Raw genomic sequence first — 15,778 nt, forward strand, 5'->3', positions numbered from 1 at the left:
GCTCAAATGAAAAGTTAGTAATAAGCGAAGAAGGGAACACATAGGTGGAAGGACTATTTAGAGAGACCGTAGAAGGGAAATTAACTTGAAGGCAACAGTTATAGACAGTAAAGAGGAAGTAGAGATCCTTTGAAGAGTTATCCATTACCAAACTATGCCTCCCTGTGAGCAAGATGTAAGAGACAGGCAAAATAACCTCGCACTTTAAGAAGAAAGTACTAAATCCAGTCCCAAAGAAACCAGATGCTGATTGACGTGAATATCACGGAGAAGGTGTGATTTTTTTTTTTTTTGTTTTTGTTTTTTTTTTTTTTTTTGGGTGGGGGGTGTGTGTGTGCGCGTGAACTGCAGTGACGGGGGCTCTCTTGCAAACAGGACAGCAAGACAGGGGAGGTGTAGTTCTATAGGTAAAACCTTCATGCAAACATCTATCACAAAGAACTTCTAACCTACAGCTAGTAAGTCTACAGACCATCATATTAACAGGTTATGCCACTACAAGCAATAATTTGACAAGCCACCCATTTATTTTTAAAAACACAATGGACACAGGATTAAGCTGAAATTTATTTTCAACCAACTTCGATTTTTTTTCTCTCATTGCCATGTTAAAATTAACTTTTTTCCCAAAATACAACAGGTTTTAGGAAACATGTTAGCACAGTTGCAACTGTGATAAACTTTAAACAGCTACTATTACTCTGACAATTGCTCTGTAGGAAAATAAAAGTGTGATCCTTAACTTACATTGTTACAAATATATAATAATTCTCACTTCACCAGCCATCAATTGTCCTTAAAATAATAACACTACTTCATTGCAAAAATATGTAGTCACTCGTATATCGCAATAGATAAGAAACTTTTGCATGTTAGCTATGTGGGAGAATACACTCTGCTTTGCATGCTATCAGTTACCAAAATTTTGTTTTGTTATCTCAAAAAATTTATGAGGTAGGATGGATATTATGAATATTTTTCCTCCAATATATCATTTGCGCACATGATCAGAGGTGAAGGCACTACATCCAATCCACTATCTCAAGATTTGTGATAGATATAGATCTCATCTCAGGGTTAAAGACAGCAGCAATATATGCTCCAACATGAGTCAAACACTAATTTATAGCAACACCTACTTTTCCTTGCAAACCATTCAGTTTCACGCTATGGCCTGTAACAAAATGATAGACATTTCATTAGGAACTTGATGAATGAGGCTACGAGGTGTGTGAGAATCTCCTTTTTTTTTTCCCCCTTCCTGAATAGTTTCTTATGTTTGAGAACAGTTGAAAAGCAGCTGCTATGCCCTCCTTCCCTCAGAGTAGCCAATCCTGGTGGAGAATGTTTTGTTCATAATGACAAGCTTAGTGACAACAACAAATTGGAGGCATAGGCAGCTGCCTCTTGATAACAGAGGGATGGACTCACTGAGAGCAAGAATGCCTTTCTGTGCAGAGGTCAAGTCAACTTGTTTGAGCTCTAGCAGGGGTAAAATAAGGAGATAAACTTTTAGAGAAACAGACTACAGTTGTATGGATGAAAGTGCATGAAAGGCAAGCTATGGTTGAAAAACCCGTGCTTCCCTTTTATGCACTTTGATTCTCGAGTAAGACAGGGTTGTAGCTCATTCCTGACATTATTTGATCAGTACAGTCAGCAAGCAGAAAAGAAAAGAAAAATTTGGAGAAGGAATAGAAGTTCAGCAAGGAGAAATAAAAACTTTGTAGTTTCCCAATGACATTGTAAATTTAACAGAATGGACAGTGTCTTTTCAAGGAAACAAGAAAATCAGCAAAAGCAAAACAAGGGTAATTGAATGTGGTCGAATTAAAATGGTCATGCTAAGGGAACCAGATTAGGAAATGAGATGGTAGGAGTGGTAGACGAGTATTGTTTATTTGGCCAGCAAAATAATTGACATCATCGAAGTACAGCATTTCAGAAAAAGGGAAATTTGCTAGCAGCAAATATAAAATTAAATTCTAGAAAATCTTTTTTGATTGGATTTGTCTCGAGTGTAACCTTGTACAGTAGTTAAACGTAGATACGCAATTTAGACAAGAAGAGAATAGAAGTTCGGTAAATGTGGTGCTGCAGAAGTATGCTGAAGATTAGATGGGTAGGTCAAGTAAGTAATGAGTTGGTGCTAAACTGAGCTGGGGAAACCAGAAATTTATGGCACCACCTGACTAAAAGAAGGGACTGCTTGACAGCACTTATCCTGAGTCATCAAATTATCATCTGTTTGTTAATAGAGGGAAGAGTAGGGGGTAAAACTTTTAGAGGGAGACTAAGAGATGAATAAAATAAGGAAGTTCACATGGATGTATGCTGCAGCAGTTATTCGGAGATGAAAAGGCTTGCAAAGGATAGACTAGCACTGAAAGCTGCATTAACCAGTCTTTGGACTGAAGACAATTACAATGACGATGACAGCAACTTCTGATGCTATTGACAATTCCATGAGGTATAAAACTGCAAGATGTCTGGGAACTAGAAGGGGTTTATCTGGCTCCCTCTACAACAAATCTTACAGATGGTTACTTTCGCCGAGACAAAGGCACTGCCATATGCAGAAGTTGAACATGGGTTTACACACAATTACGTAAAGAGTTGCTAATTATAATTACGTCATCATGCAGTGGGTTAGATGAGCCTATAATTCCACTTGATGTTATTTATTTATTTATTTGTATGGCTCACATGCAATTTAAAATTACAGGTATATTCCCTTAGTAATACAATATATAACAGGAATACGAAAATACAAAACTACATACAAAACTAACTAAATGTCAATATCTAGGTTCCTAATCCATACAAGAACCATATCATCAGCTTCCATGAGGCGCTCCAGCTCCCCTGGTAGGAACGCATGGGGTATTCATCTTTAATGTGCTCGATTGTCTATTTCAGAGCCTCACAGTACAAACCGGAGGCTTTGCAGCACCCCATTTGTAAAGAGAGTCTGTGCATAGTCCATGCCCGGTGTGACCTCTATTCAGTTTGACCCACAGTTTCCTGTTGAGCTCTGTGCCAGCAGAATCAAAATTATACTTTCGGAGCCACTTGTCTCTTCAGGATTTTCAATAAGTTGACAGCTTTGGTTCCACAGGTCTCTCAAACCATTATTGCTGGTATCTAGTTATGTTGTTTGACATAATGGTGGGTTTCTTGAATGGAGTCTATTTCATTGTAAACTTGGGATGTCTTCCTGTGCGGGTAATTCCAGGTTTTCCTGTATCTTACAGTATTCCCTAAGCAAGGCCTTGCTTCTGCGGATAGCAGGTGGATGGATGTTACTCATCAGAGGAAGCCAATAAATTGGTGTTCATCGGATTGCCCTGTTTATTAACTGCATAGTGTGGTTCAACTGTAAGTCAATCAAGTTAGTGCGGCAGCTGTTTAGCCACACCGGGCCACAATACTCGGCTTCTGAGAAGACCAGTGCAATGGATGATGTGCACAAGGTATATGCTGAAGCTCCCCACGTCATTCCACACAATTTTTTAATAATATTGTTACGAGTTTTTATCTTGGCAGCAGTATTTTCAAGATGTTTTCTATATGAAAGAGTGCGGTCAAGGGTGACACCAAGGTACTTGGGGTACTTGTTATGACAGAGTGTTTCTGGTAAGTTTCACTCTGAGCTCTGCATTAGCTTGTTTGTTGGTCAGATGGTATGTACATACTTCACTTTTACTTGCACTTGTTAAAAGTATAAAAAACAAGGAACTGTCCCTGTGTTACTTGAAAAACAGTAAGTGTTTAAATATAATCATCATCCTTATTCTTCAACGATCACCAGTTTCCCAGAATTGGTATAATAGGTCTTTCCATCTGACAGTCCATTCCAGTAGTCTTCTATTATGTTAAATACACACTGAGTAATTTTTGAGGTAGTAAACCACATCTCTTTTAAGCTCCGTGCAATTCTTTCAGGCATGAATCGCACCAAAAGAAAATATGGCTTGAGATCATTCCGTGGCACAAGCAAGTTTGTTTCCAATACAGTGCAAGTAGTTTCTCCTAATTGCTTATCTGCAACCTTGCTTTGAAGACTGTATCCGAGTCACTGTGTCACTTGCCACAAATAAATCTCAAAAATTCTTCATCCCGAACACAGTGCAGATGGTGGGTTTTACTAAAGCTACAAATAAACTATCTTGGCCATGCTCTGAACTGACGACAAAGCACATCACATATGACCATAGGTAGCTAATGTTGCCTGTACGCTGCTTTAACTGCGCGCATATGTTCGCATGCACACTTATGTATAAAATGCTGAATATCAATATACACCACTTATTTCCGAAAAAAGTTCCTGAAAAGTCATTATCAACTGCATAAGCAATATCTTTTACAGATCTGATATAGTGCTTACAATGCTTATAAATACTGCCTCAGCATGCAAAACACATGGAAAGGTGTCTCAAATTTTCTGAATGAACATTTGATAATACATAATCAGTAATTTAAGAAAACAATGGCAAGCTTAACAAGATATGTTCAATTATTTAGGATAGCAGCAGGATACTGTGTTTTTATTGTGTCATCTGGTTTAGAATGTATACTATCTGATCAAAAGTATCTGGATATCCCATATAGTGAGGAACTGACCACTAAATTTCACGTGAGGAGGATGTGCCAGTATAAATGGAGATGGGGAGTATCATGTTGTCAGTAGCCAAGCTGTAACACCAGAACGGGTTGGTCAGGAGAACTCAATGACTTCTAACAAATGAGTCATTGGATGTCACACGATTAATAAAGCCACCTGGAACATTTCAAGCCTTCTAAATCCACCAAGTTGATTGTTGATGATGATGTGAAGTGGAATTCTGAGGGATCAACGACAGCTAAACCATGCACACCTCGTGTACTACACGACATAGTAGTGACAAGGGCCTCCCGTCGGGTAGACCGCTCGCCTGGTGCAAGTCTTTTGATTTGACGCCACTTCGGCTACTTGCGCGTCGATGAGGATGAAATGATGATGATGATGATGATGATTATTATTATTAGGACAACACAACACCCAGTCCCTAAGTGAAGAAAATCTCTGACCCAACCGGGAATCTAACCCGGGCTCTTAGGATTGACAGTCTGTCGCGCTGACCACTCAGCTACCGGGGACAGACACCTTGTGTACTGATGGAGACGAACTGAAGAGCATTGTGGAGTGGTTGTAAAAAATAAAACCCTCATGAAATCAGCAGAAGGAATCGATGTTGAATTCTGATCCAGCCAACAGAATGACTGTCTAAAGGGAGTGAAAAGGAATGGGATACAATAGTTGAGCAACTATTTATAAACCACAAATTTCTGTACTCAATGCCAAGTGATGCTAGATGTGGTGGAAAGAGCAACACCACCACAAAATGGTTGACTGGAAAGAACTGGTGATGATTATGATTATTTAAGGTGAGGGGCACTCAACATCATGGCCACCAGCACCCTGACGAAAAGTCAGCGTGCTCGTCTCATGGGTGGGGATGAAGGCTGTCCCCACATTCAGAGCAGTTTATAATGACACATCTTGCAAAAATATGCTGATCTGGAACTGGCACACCACAAACCTCATGGAGTGGTGGATCCTCCCACCAAAGGAGGAAGCCATGTATTAGAGGGCATGTCCAATATGTGGTTGGTATGCAGAACCTCCTTCCAGAAGTGAAGTCCGCCGTGCTTGCGTTTTCTAATTGAGTGACTGCAGTTTGGAACAAAATTTACTATACCCTGTGGCAATCCAATGGAAAGGTTTGGATTTGGTGAATGCCATCATGTTTAATGGCATCCATAAAGTGCATAGAAGGTGCTGTTACAGCATAATGGTGTTTTCTCGTGATTAGGGAATGCCTCCTCACTGCGCTTATGGTAACGCAAAATGTGGATGGACATAAACACATTTTACAGCATTGTGTACTATATGAAGTAGAGGAACATTTCGGTGACGACGACTGATTGTATCGGCACCCTGTCATAAAGCAACACCAATGAGGCAATGGTTTGTGGATAATAACATTCCTGAAATGGACTGATCTGTCCTAAGGCCTGTCCTAAGGATAACTTTGCTCCTGACCCCAGCATTCAGCATCACTACCTCCTCTGGTTTCGGCTCTCATCCACAGACATTCAGACATCTTGCTGAAAGTATCCCTACATCTACATCTACATTTATACTCCGCAAGCCTCCCAACGGTGTGTGGCGGAGGGCAGGGTTCGAGACATCATAAAGGTGAAGGGTGGGCACTAGTAGGTTTCCTGATACTTTTGATCACTTAGTGTTTACCAATGTCAAAGATCATTAGAACACGATCACAGGAGATTGAAATTAATACCACATCTATTTTTGAAATAAGAATACAGAACAAAATTTACCATTTCTTTCTCATGATCGCAGTCTTCAGACACACAATTACAACCTTTGCTCTCAGTCTTAAATTCCAGTTGCCACTTCTCTAACCTATTTATTAGTATTTGTGACCAGTGCAGAAAGTCTTCCTGCATTGTCCACTTCTGGCTTTTGGAATTCTCATCACCCAAGCCCAGTCTCAGAACACGGCAAGCTTGCAGTTTATGTAGCCATTTGTCAACATTCTTTGCAACCTGTGAAAAAAATGAGTATGTGAAATGAAGTGGCACAACAAATGAAACAATAGCAAGCATCACTGTAAGCTGAAAGCATCAAGCAGGTGTCAATATTTTCAAAACAAATATGAGGGTGGTCTAGGGCCCTATTCTGCACCTTTTGGCCACTCTGCTGATCAGTTCAGTAGGTGAGCACACTGAGTGTGCCTGATTATCTAAGGAGAGCCCCCCCCCCAACATTATTCCATAAGCATTCCAGTTCTAATAAACTAACACACTGTTTTCGGTTCTCCTCATGCCACCCAATCAAAAGCAAGCAGCCGCAGATCCATGCATACACATTGCAGCAGGCACAGTACCATGAACCCAAGGGGGCTAGCAGCTGACATAGGCAAGCTATATTCTTCATAGCATCAAAAAGGGTGTTTAGAGTACGTACTACTGTTCAATTTCCTTGACCACGTGGTTTCCATGCATGGATAACAACAACAGGGTACTTGAGTGTGTTCTGTAAATTCTCATAAATGCCGTATTGTGTCATTTTATTCTCATTCACACTGACATCTTATTTTTGATTTTATGTTTCAGAAAATGAGTTGCGAATGGTGTGTAGTGCCACACTGCACAAATATAGTATTAAAAACATCCGAATAATTGGTTTTTAGAATAAGAAGACATGCAGAATGTGGTTGTAACTCACTCCAAGAGGTTAAAATGATCAATTAGCCAACTTCCCAATGTAATACATCAACGATTTGGTTCTTATAAACCACATTTAAAAAGCCTTTTCGAGAGAAAGTGGCGAATGCAGCTACACAAGGACATCGAAGTTTATAACCTGCGTTTGATAAATCAAAATGTTTCATATATAGTGGTATAATATAAAAGTAATATGGTGGGAATCCTTCATCTCTGTCTGATCACAGGTAAATACTTGTGATACGCAAGAGCATAAAGATGATTGCAGCTAGTTTCATTCATAGTTATTTAAGCTGTGCTCTTAGATTCCTGTCTAACCACACACGCTGATATCGCTACATATTCAGAGAGAGAGAGAGAGAGAGAGAGAGACAAAAAAAAATAAGTGAATTATTTGTGACAAGAAAAAATATAAATTTCACTGTCAGTTTTTTCAAGCACAGCAATTTCATCTTTCATTTTTTAAACAAAATAGAAGTCACAAAATTGAAGATACTCATTACTAAGAAAGCATGCTCTTATACGTAAATAACAACAAATAATGCCAAAAAAATACTTAACTTCCACAAATGACGAAGTCTCAGAATATGGTACAAGCACAAAGAGGAAAAAAAATGAACCTACGACCTTTATCTTGCCTTAACCACTTGGTCATGACAACCACTATGCAGCGTGTTTTCTATTTTTAATGAGTTTAATGGAGAGGGACACAAGCCGACTTCGTTGCAGAATGATGCATGTGTAAGCCATAGTTGCATGAAATTTTTGAAGGTTTCCACTATCACGCTTCACAAAATTCCTTTTCCATTGCTGCTTAAAACTTGTAAACACTTTTAATAACTAAATCATCTGCAGGAGAATATACTTAAAGTCACTTGTAGTTTCAGCTAACACTCTTCTAATATATGTAAGCAGAGCTGACATCTTGAAATTTAATGATTTTTAAACTCTTATTTACATAAAAATAACAAGTATTTTTGAGAATATTAACCGAAAATGTTCTTTTGATGTTATAATCTTTCACAGTAACAATGACACAAACCATATTTCTAACAAAGGAAAACAGTCTATTATGAACTCACTTCCCACTCGGATGATTTTTCAGTAAAACATAATCACTAAATCCAAAACTAAATACAAATTCTATCTCTAAACAAACCACATCGAACCAAACAAGTGGTCATACCAAAACCTAACCACATCGAACCAAACAAGTGGTCATACCAAAACCTAACCACCTCTTGGTAGAGCTGCCAAAAGATCGATAGGCGGACCGATCGGTAACAGATCTCAGAAGCTTACACAATAGGAACTGCAGTTAACAAAGCAAAATGACTTCACTACCAAGGCTAACCTATCACACCGATCGGTATGAATGATACAGAATAGGGCTTGTGATAAGTCCGGTAAATTTCCATGAAAGAATGGAACATTTTTTTGCATCTTCATAGCTGGTAAGCTTGATTATTCCAATGATCGAATAAAGAATTCCAATAATGTACAATACAGTTCATTGTTGACAGCCATATGTATTGGTCAGTGTGTTGTCTACGACTGAAAATGGAGGCAACAGAGTTTCAGGCTGTTACTAAACATTTTCATTTGAAGGGATAGACTCTGCACCATCCATTTACTTTTAGGTTAATGAATATGACAAATCTTGTTCGAAATGCTCCCAGTGTAAGGAGGCCATAGACTTGTGGAAGTATGATGTGAATGTGTTTTCTGACCACAACATACAATCAGGGTCCTTTTAGGTTCCGTAAAGGTGATCTTTCTTTGTGTAAGGCAGGTGTCTACCATATTCCTCGCAATTGCGGCATGTTTTATATTGGTCAGATTAACAGGAGTTTGGAGGACCGGTGTACTGAGCATAAGTGGCACACATGCTTACAACAGCCAAGCAGACTGGTCTTTGCAGAACATTATCTTGGCAACAGTCATCCTGTGGAATATAACACAGAGATTCTTACATACTTCCAGCAATTGGAATGGTGTTATTAAGGAAACTATTGAAATTAAATTAGCAAGCAACCTTATACCTCGAGGTGGTGTTTCTGCTGAAATTCTGCATGGAGTCATGCTCTCTCCCTTCTCCTAGTAATTACAGTGTGTGAGAGTGTTATTTTCCAGAGTGTCTCTGAAAACCAAAGTTTTAAATTCCCTTGCACAGCAATTACTTGCTGCAGTTTTGCTTGAAAATGACAGGGAGTGCTCCTGTTGATGTCACCTGGCTGCATTCTCGTAAGTTATCTGAGTAAGGCGAGTTGTTTACAAGACAAACATTTTCTCCTTGCTTTTTTTAACAACTTATCAAACCACCCTTGTTTACCTTACACAGTACCGTGTGCATGCGCGATAGCTAAAATCAGACAGTCTACAATTAAACATGCCTAACCACTGTTGAATAGCACCTCTATGCAGCGGTTATCAATCTATCGTAATACTCATACTGCTATTCTAACCTCAGTTTTCGATTATTGGATGTTGCCCATTGGCTCCTCTTTCATTCACAACCTAATACTGTTTCCCTCTATTCCATTACACTATTCAGTATTTGCATTTCTCTTTTTCTACTCTCCTTTACTTCCATTTGTCTCCCAAACTGCACACACTTTCCACCCATTTAGCACACACCCTATGACACACTGACTTCTGTGCCGCCCTGGAGCAATCATCCCACCAATAAACACACATCAAAAAAAGTTTTACATCACCTCAGTTCAGAGAGTTCCAGAACCTGTACAGAAAATTGGAATAGAGATCAACAAAAACATCATTTCCATCTTTTATATTGCTCAAGAAAACAATACATTGCATGTTGTACTACCATACAGCGAGCCCTTCAGAGGTGGTGGTCCAAATTGCTGTAATACATACCAGTACCTCTAATATACAGTAGCACATCCTCTTGCATTGATGCATGCCTGTATTCATTGTGGCATACTATCCCCAAGTTCATCAAGGTTGGTAGAAATAGACACACTACTCAACGGTGATTCAGCGTAGATCCTTCAGAGTGGCTGGTGGGTCACATCGTCCATAAAGGGCCCTTTTCAATCTATCTCAGGCATGTTTGGTAGGGTTCATGTCTGGAAAACATGCTGGCCACTCTAGTCGAGCAATGTAATTATCCTGAAGGAAGTCATTCACAAGATGTGCACGATGGGGGCACGAATTGTCATCCATGAGGTGCGTCGCCAATATGCTGTCGATATGGTTGCACTATCGTCCGGAGGATGGCATTCACATATCGTACAGCCGTTACGGTGCTTTCCATGACCATCAGCGGCATACGTCGGCCCCCCATAATGCCACACCAAAACAGCAGGGAACCTCCGCCTTTCTGCACTCACTGGACAGTGTGTAATGCGTTCAGCCTGACCAGGTTGCCTCCAAACACATCTCTGACGACTGTCTGGTGGAAGGCATAAGCAACACTCATACGTGAAGAGAACGTGATGCCAATCCCGAGGGTCAATTTGGCATGTCGTTTGGCCCATCTGTATTGTGCTGCATGGTCTCTTTGTAGCAAAGATGGACCTCACCATGGACGTCAGTAGTGAAGTTGCGCATTATGCTACCTTTGGCGCACAGTTTGAGTCGTGACACAATGTCCTGTGGTTGCACGAAAAGCATTATTCAACATGGTGGTGTTGCAGTCAGGTTCCTCCGAGCCATAATCTGTAGGTAGCGGTCATCCACTGGAGTAGTAACCCTTGGGCGGCCTGAGCAAGGCATGTCATCGACAGTTGCTGTCTCTCTGTTATCTGCTACATGTCCAAACAACATCGCTTTGGTTCACTCCGAGACGCCTAGACACTTCCCTTGTTGAGAGCCCTTCCTGGCACAATGTAACAATGTGGACGCAATCAAACTGCAGTATTGACCGTCTTGGCATGGTGGAACTACAGACAACACGAGCCATGTAACTACTTCCTGGTAGAATGACTGGAACTCATCGGCTGCCGGACCCCCTCCGCCTAATAGGCGCTGCTCTTGCATGGTTGTTTACATTTTTGGGTGTGTTTAGTGACATCTCTGAACAGTCAAAGGGACTTTGTCTGTGATACAATATCCTCAGTCAGTAACTATCTTCAGGAGTTCTGGGAACCGGGGTGTTGCAAAACTTTTTGATGTGTGTACAGTACACAGCAAGGCATCCCCATAGTCTCATAGCTGCAGTGTCCTGCATCCCACATACTCCCTACACATATAATTATTCCTGGAATTACAAGCAATAATGTGTATTTGACTTCAACAGTTGCTTCATAGTATCTGGATCCTTCCTACTAACAAGCCTCCCTGAATGGCGTCAGTGGGACCTTTCCTGCCAATGTATCATTTATTCCTGCACACCCCCTGCCCTCAACCACTGCTAGTCCCTGTCCTCCATTTGCCTCTACTTCTCTGCTTTACTTCACCCTCACACATGCCATCGATCACCCTGAGTTACCTGTGTAGTCCCTCTCCTCCTCTCCTTTCCCCTACCCCCAGCAAAGCCTTCCCTAAGCTGTACCTAGAAGCCCACCATCTTTTCCCCACCACATTCCTGCATACTCCCACAGGCAGCACTCCAGCATTTTCCTCCACCACTGCCATGCTATGCGTTACTCTCCCAGCTTCATACCTCTTCTGCACCCCCATTATCCATGTTTCCTACACAAAGGTGTTTTTCCGGACCAAAAGGACATTTGATCGGCACAAGATTACACTATTCGTCATTTGGCTTGTTCTTGCAAAAATTGTGCTGTTCACCAACAACTAAAACAGTCCAGTTTTCATACTTTCCATCTTAAGATCATACAAATCATGAAAACATTTGGTGAAGTAGTTAACAAGTGACTGTGCAGTAAGCTGTTTCATTTTCATCTAATGAGTTATGTTATGGAAAACAATCAGTTTTTGACAATATAATACACCAGGAGAGAGAAAATATCTACTCACTGAGCAGTGGCAGAACACATACATAAAACAAAGTTATAATTAGGCAAACTTTCAGAGCCAGTCACTCCTTCTTCAGGCAAAAGGGTGAAGGGAAAGGATGAGCGGTGAAAGAATAGGACTGGAGAGATCTAGGAAAAGGGACAGATTTTGGAAAAGTCACCCAGAACCGCAAGTCAGGGGAGATAGACACAATAAAAAACACACACACTCAAATTTCAAGCCTTTGCAACCCACTGTTGCTTCATCAGGAAAGAGGGAAGGAGAGGGAAAGACGAAAGGATGTGGGTTTTAAGGGAGAGGGTAAGGAGTCATTCCAATCCCGGGAGCGGAAAGACTTACCTTAGGGGGGGGAAAAAGGACAGGTATGCGCGCGCGCGTGCCCACACACACACACACACACACACACACACACACACACACACACACACACACACACACACACCGTGGATCACACTCGTAAACCAATTCTTTTAAAGTTTAACTTTGTGAGGGGAATTTTTTCTCTTTTCAAAAATCAATTATTTATCTAATTATATGCCCTACAATTAATCATATTCTCAGTTCAACAAAATTAGCTGTTATTCACGTTCTTTCTTGAATACCTAATTACACATGGTCACCAGCCGCTGTCAAGAAAGCTCTTATGAGACTAAAAGCAGCTGCACACCAGGAAAGATTCCAAAATTATATTGAAGTACTGCATGTTTTCCAAAACTTGCCTGAAGAGAGGAAAGAATGTAACTACACATGCAAAGATGCTTACCACATTGTAATTTTCGCCATATTGTGAATTTCCAAGACCAAATACAGCATATTTCATGTCTTTTAATATGCCTCTGGACAATCTGAAGTCATTCACGGCCTCTTCCAGCCAGGTGTAAAACCAAGACCCTCCCTCTGGTGGTTTTCCTTCATTGTGTGTTGGCAACAGGAACACTGATAAAATGTTTCCAGTACACTGTGGAAAACAAATTTACATAATTAACAATCATACTTGTGGATTGTTATCGTGAGACCCCACATTTACTCACTCTCCTCCTTACTTCCACAAAATGTAATTTCACTTGAAGTAGTCTCTGTTTCTTGATTTAAAGAGATGTATCAAAGTAGATGTGCAAATGGCACAGAAGTTATAACAATAAAGTATTACTGTTGTAGCTGACATTGATCAATCAAAATGAAGTTACTTCAAGCTAATAAGATTTACACATGGGTCAGATACTTTTTCATAGACGAAGGATTTATCACAACAAAGGTAACCATTTTATTAAGACTGTACTAAACACTAAAAGGGTTATTACACTAAAAATACAGAGCAAAAAACCAAATCACATTATAACTATTTTTATAGAGTTAATTTCAAGACCTACCTCATTCACAAGGTTATCTTCTGGATCATAGCTTGCCAAATCAACTACTTTAACTGATGTATTTTTAGCTGCCTTTATCCTGTCACAAAGTTGTGAAGCAAAAGCCTGAAAATAAAATGCACCCACTTTATTATAGGATTTTTACCTGTCTATATATACAGGTTCCCTATGGTCACTAAAAATCAGATAAATATTTAACTACACTTTGCAATTATTTAGTAATACAATGCTGTCACATTTAAAATATGATACAGAACAAAGTAAGTAGACTGAGAATGAAACCATAGCATAATGATGTATTGCTGTGCATCAGTAACTCTCCTCGTTTCACACCAACTGTCTCTCAATAACTTTTCCCCCCTTGCTTCATTAATTCCCATGAAATCATTTTCCCACCACAAGTAAGAACCTAATATCAATCACCCTAAATTTGGAGTCTGCTCAGAAATCCAATATTTCTGATCAAAGTGAATACCACAAGAACCCCGAACAAGTGTTTTGGGGTAACAAGGGTACCAGCGATCAATTAAGGGGTGAAAAGGGGGGGGAATCTCCCTCCCAACCCCCCCAAAAAAGATATTCATCTCAATTTGTATATAATAGTAGAAGTCAAACTAATGTGCAAATTTAAACTATTGTCAGAGTTTGGCATAGTGCAATAACTAATAAGCATTTATTGTTTTGATAAATTTCACCTGTTTGCGGAGTTTTGAACCCATAATGGACAAGTCATGACAACTTTGTATGTACTGATCAATCCATTGTATAAAAAGAAGAGTTAGTGCCAAAACACAAGGTTGAAATGCTCAACTTATTGCAGGAGACAGTCTATTGAAAGAAATGCTAGTGATTACACTGGTGAATTGCTTACTGAATCTTCAATTAGTCTTCTTTTGCCTTTGGACAAAAAATTACCTATAATTAAGTCATCATCCTAAAGAAAGTGTTGAATACAAGATGTAAGTACCAGAAAAAATGGGATTGTAGGTACAATTAGTAGTACTCTGATCACAATCTGGGTGAAGCTTTTTGCAAACTATGTGGAATCGCATTTAAAAAATTATACTGATGCTGTAGGAAAACAAGAGAGCGTTCACTCCTCCATATTTCATTAAATTTAGAAAAAGCTACTGGAAGAACGGAAACACTGGAAAAGCATGCCAAGTCAGAGAAACATACAAAAGCTGTGAATTACAGGGATTAAACACTCCATTTCATGAGTAGATAATTAAGTAAAATTAAAGTGAAAAGTTTTAAATCAGCAAGCAGTGTCTTCTTTAATTCAAACTCTGTGTTTCTTTAGCAAAGAAGAAATCCCTTATTCAAAAAAGTATGAATCTCTAACTTTTAAGATAGTACTGAAAAGTGACATCAAATACATCAAGTGTGTTACATTTCAGAGTGAAAAGTCCACACATATTAGCAAACACACTACTTCAGAATTATTAAATTGCTTTTGTGAGGCTCTAGACAACCAAAATTATACAATTCAAAAAATAAATTCTTTTCCTTAGTGGCTTCATTTATCTTAAGGGCTGAAATGGGCTGTGAAACACTAAGGACACTCACTCAGGCATGTGCCGTGCATTCCTGTCTCCACCTCCAGCATAGAAAGTTCATTCCGTACAATGAATAGGGTGATGACAAAATTAACAAAAGGATGGGTTGGATAGACTTCAAGTTTGTGTGAATGATTCCAACAGAAGGGGATGAGGAACCCACAAAATTGTCATTGATGATATCATCAACAAATATGCTATAATGAAAGCCTTGACACAATAATTTCCTGTAAATATAATTAACTGCATGCAATAATAGTTTTTTATTGATTCTCATAACTTCATTCTTTAAGATGATTGATTAATGTAGGCTAGCCTATTTAGCACTAACATACAATTTGATTAAATATCAGGTATTAAGAGCAAATTTTAAATATTACTGCCATTGCTAATTTTTTTATTATAGTCTCACTAAAATTTGAAGCCTAAAACACCCCCTCCCCTCCCATGAAGTGCAATATCCCACCCGGACAAAAGTGGCTGTATTCGTCACTGAAGGGTGCAACAGAAGTACCATGGGCAATTACTCAATTGAAATTATGTGACAGGCACTTACAAGAGCAAGGCAGTACAACCATTTTTCTTTACACAACAAACATTGTCTGAAAG

The 15,778-nt window shown here is 39.5% G+C and overlaps 1 protein-coding gene across 2 annotated transcripts in view; it reads right to left on the reverse strand.

Moving 5' to 3' along the window:
- The window catches only part of LOC126176108 (S-adenosyl-L-methionine-dependent tRNA 4-demethylwyosine synthase TYW1-like), a 120,127-nt gene that overhangs the window by 70,569 nt on the left and 33,780 nt on the right, over positions 1-15,778 (reverse strand). For both annotated transcript variants that reach the window (XM_049923256.1, XM_049923248.1), the window contains exons 3-5: positions 13,611-13,715; positions 13,004-13,198; positions 6,385-6,612 (exon numbers count right to left, since the gene is read on the reverse strand). In XM_049923256.1, coding sequence (XP_049779213.1) covers positions 6,385-6,612; positions 13,004-13,198; positions 13,611-13,715 — 528 coding nt within the window. The remainder of the gene's footprint in view (positions 1-6,384; positions 6,613-13,003; positions 13,199-13,610; positions 13,716-15,778) is intronic.

The sequence above is a fragment of the Schistocerca cancellata genome, chromosome 1 (genome assembly GCF_023864275.1).
Source record: "Schistocerca cancellata isolate TAMUIC-IGC-003103 chromosome 1, iqSchCanc2.1, whole genome shotgun sequence".
In the NCBI taxonomy this organism is placed as follows: domain Eukaryota; kingdom Metazoa; phylum Arthropoda; class Insecta; order Orthoptera; family Acrididae; genus Schistocerca; species Schistocerca cancellata.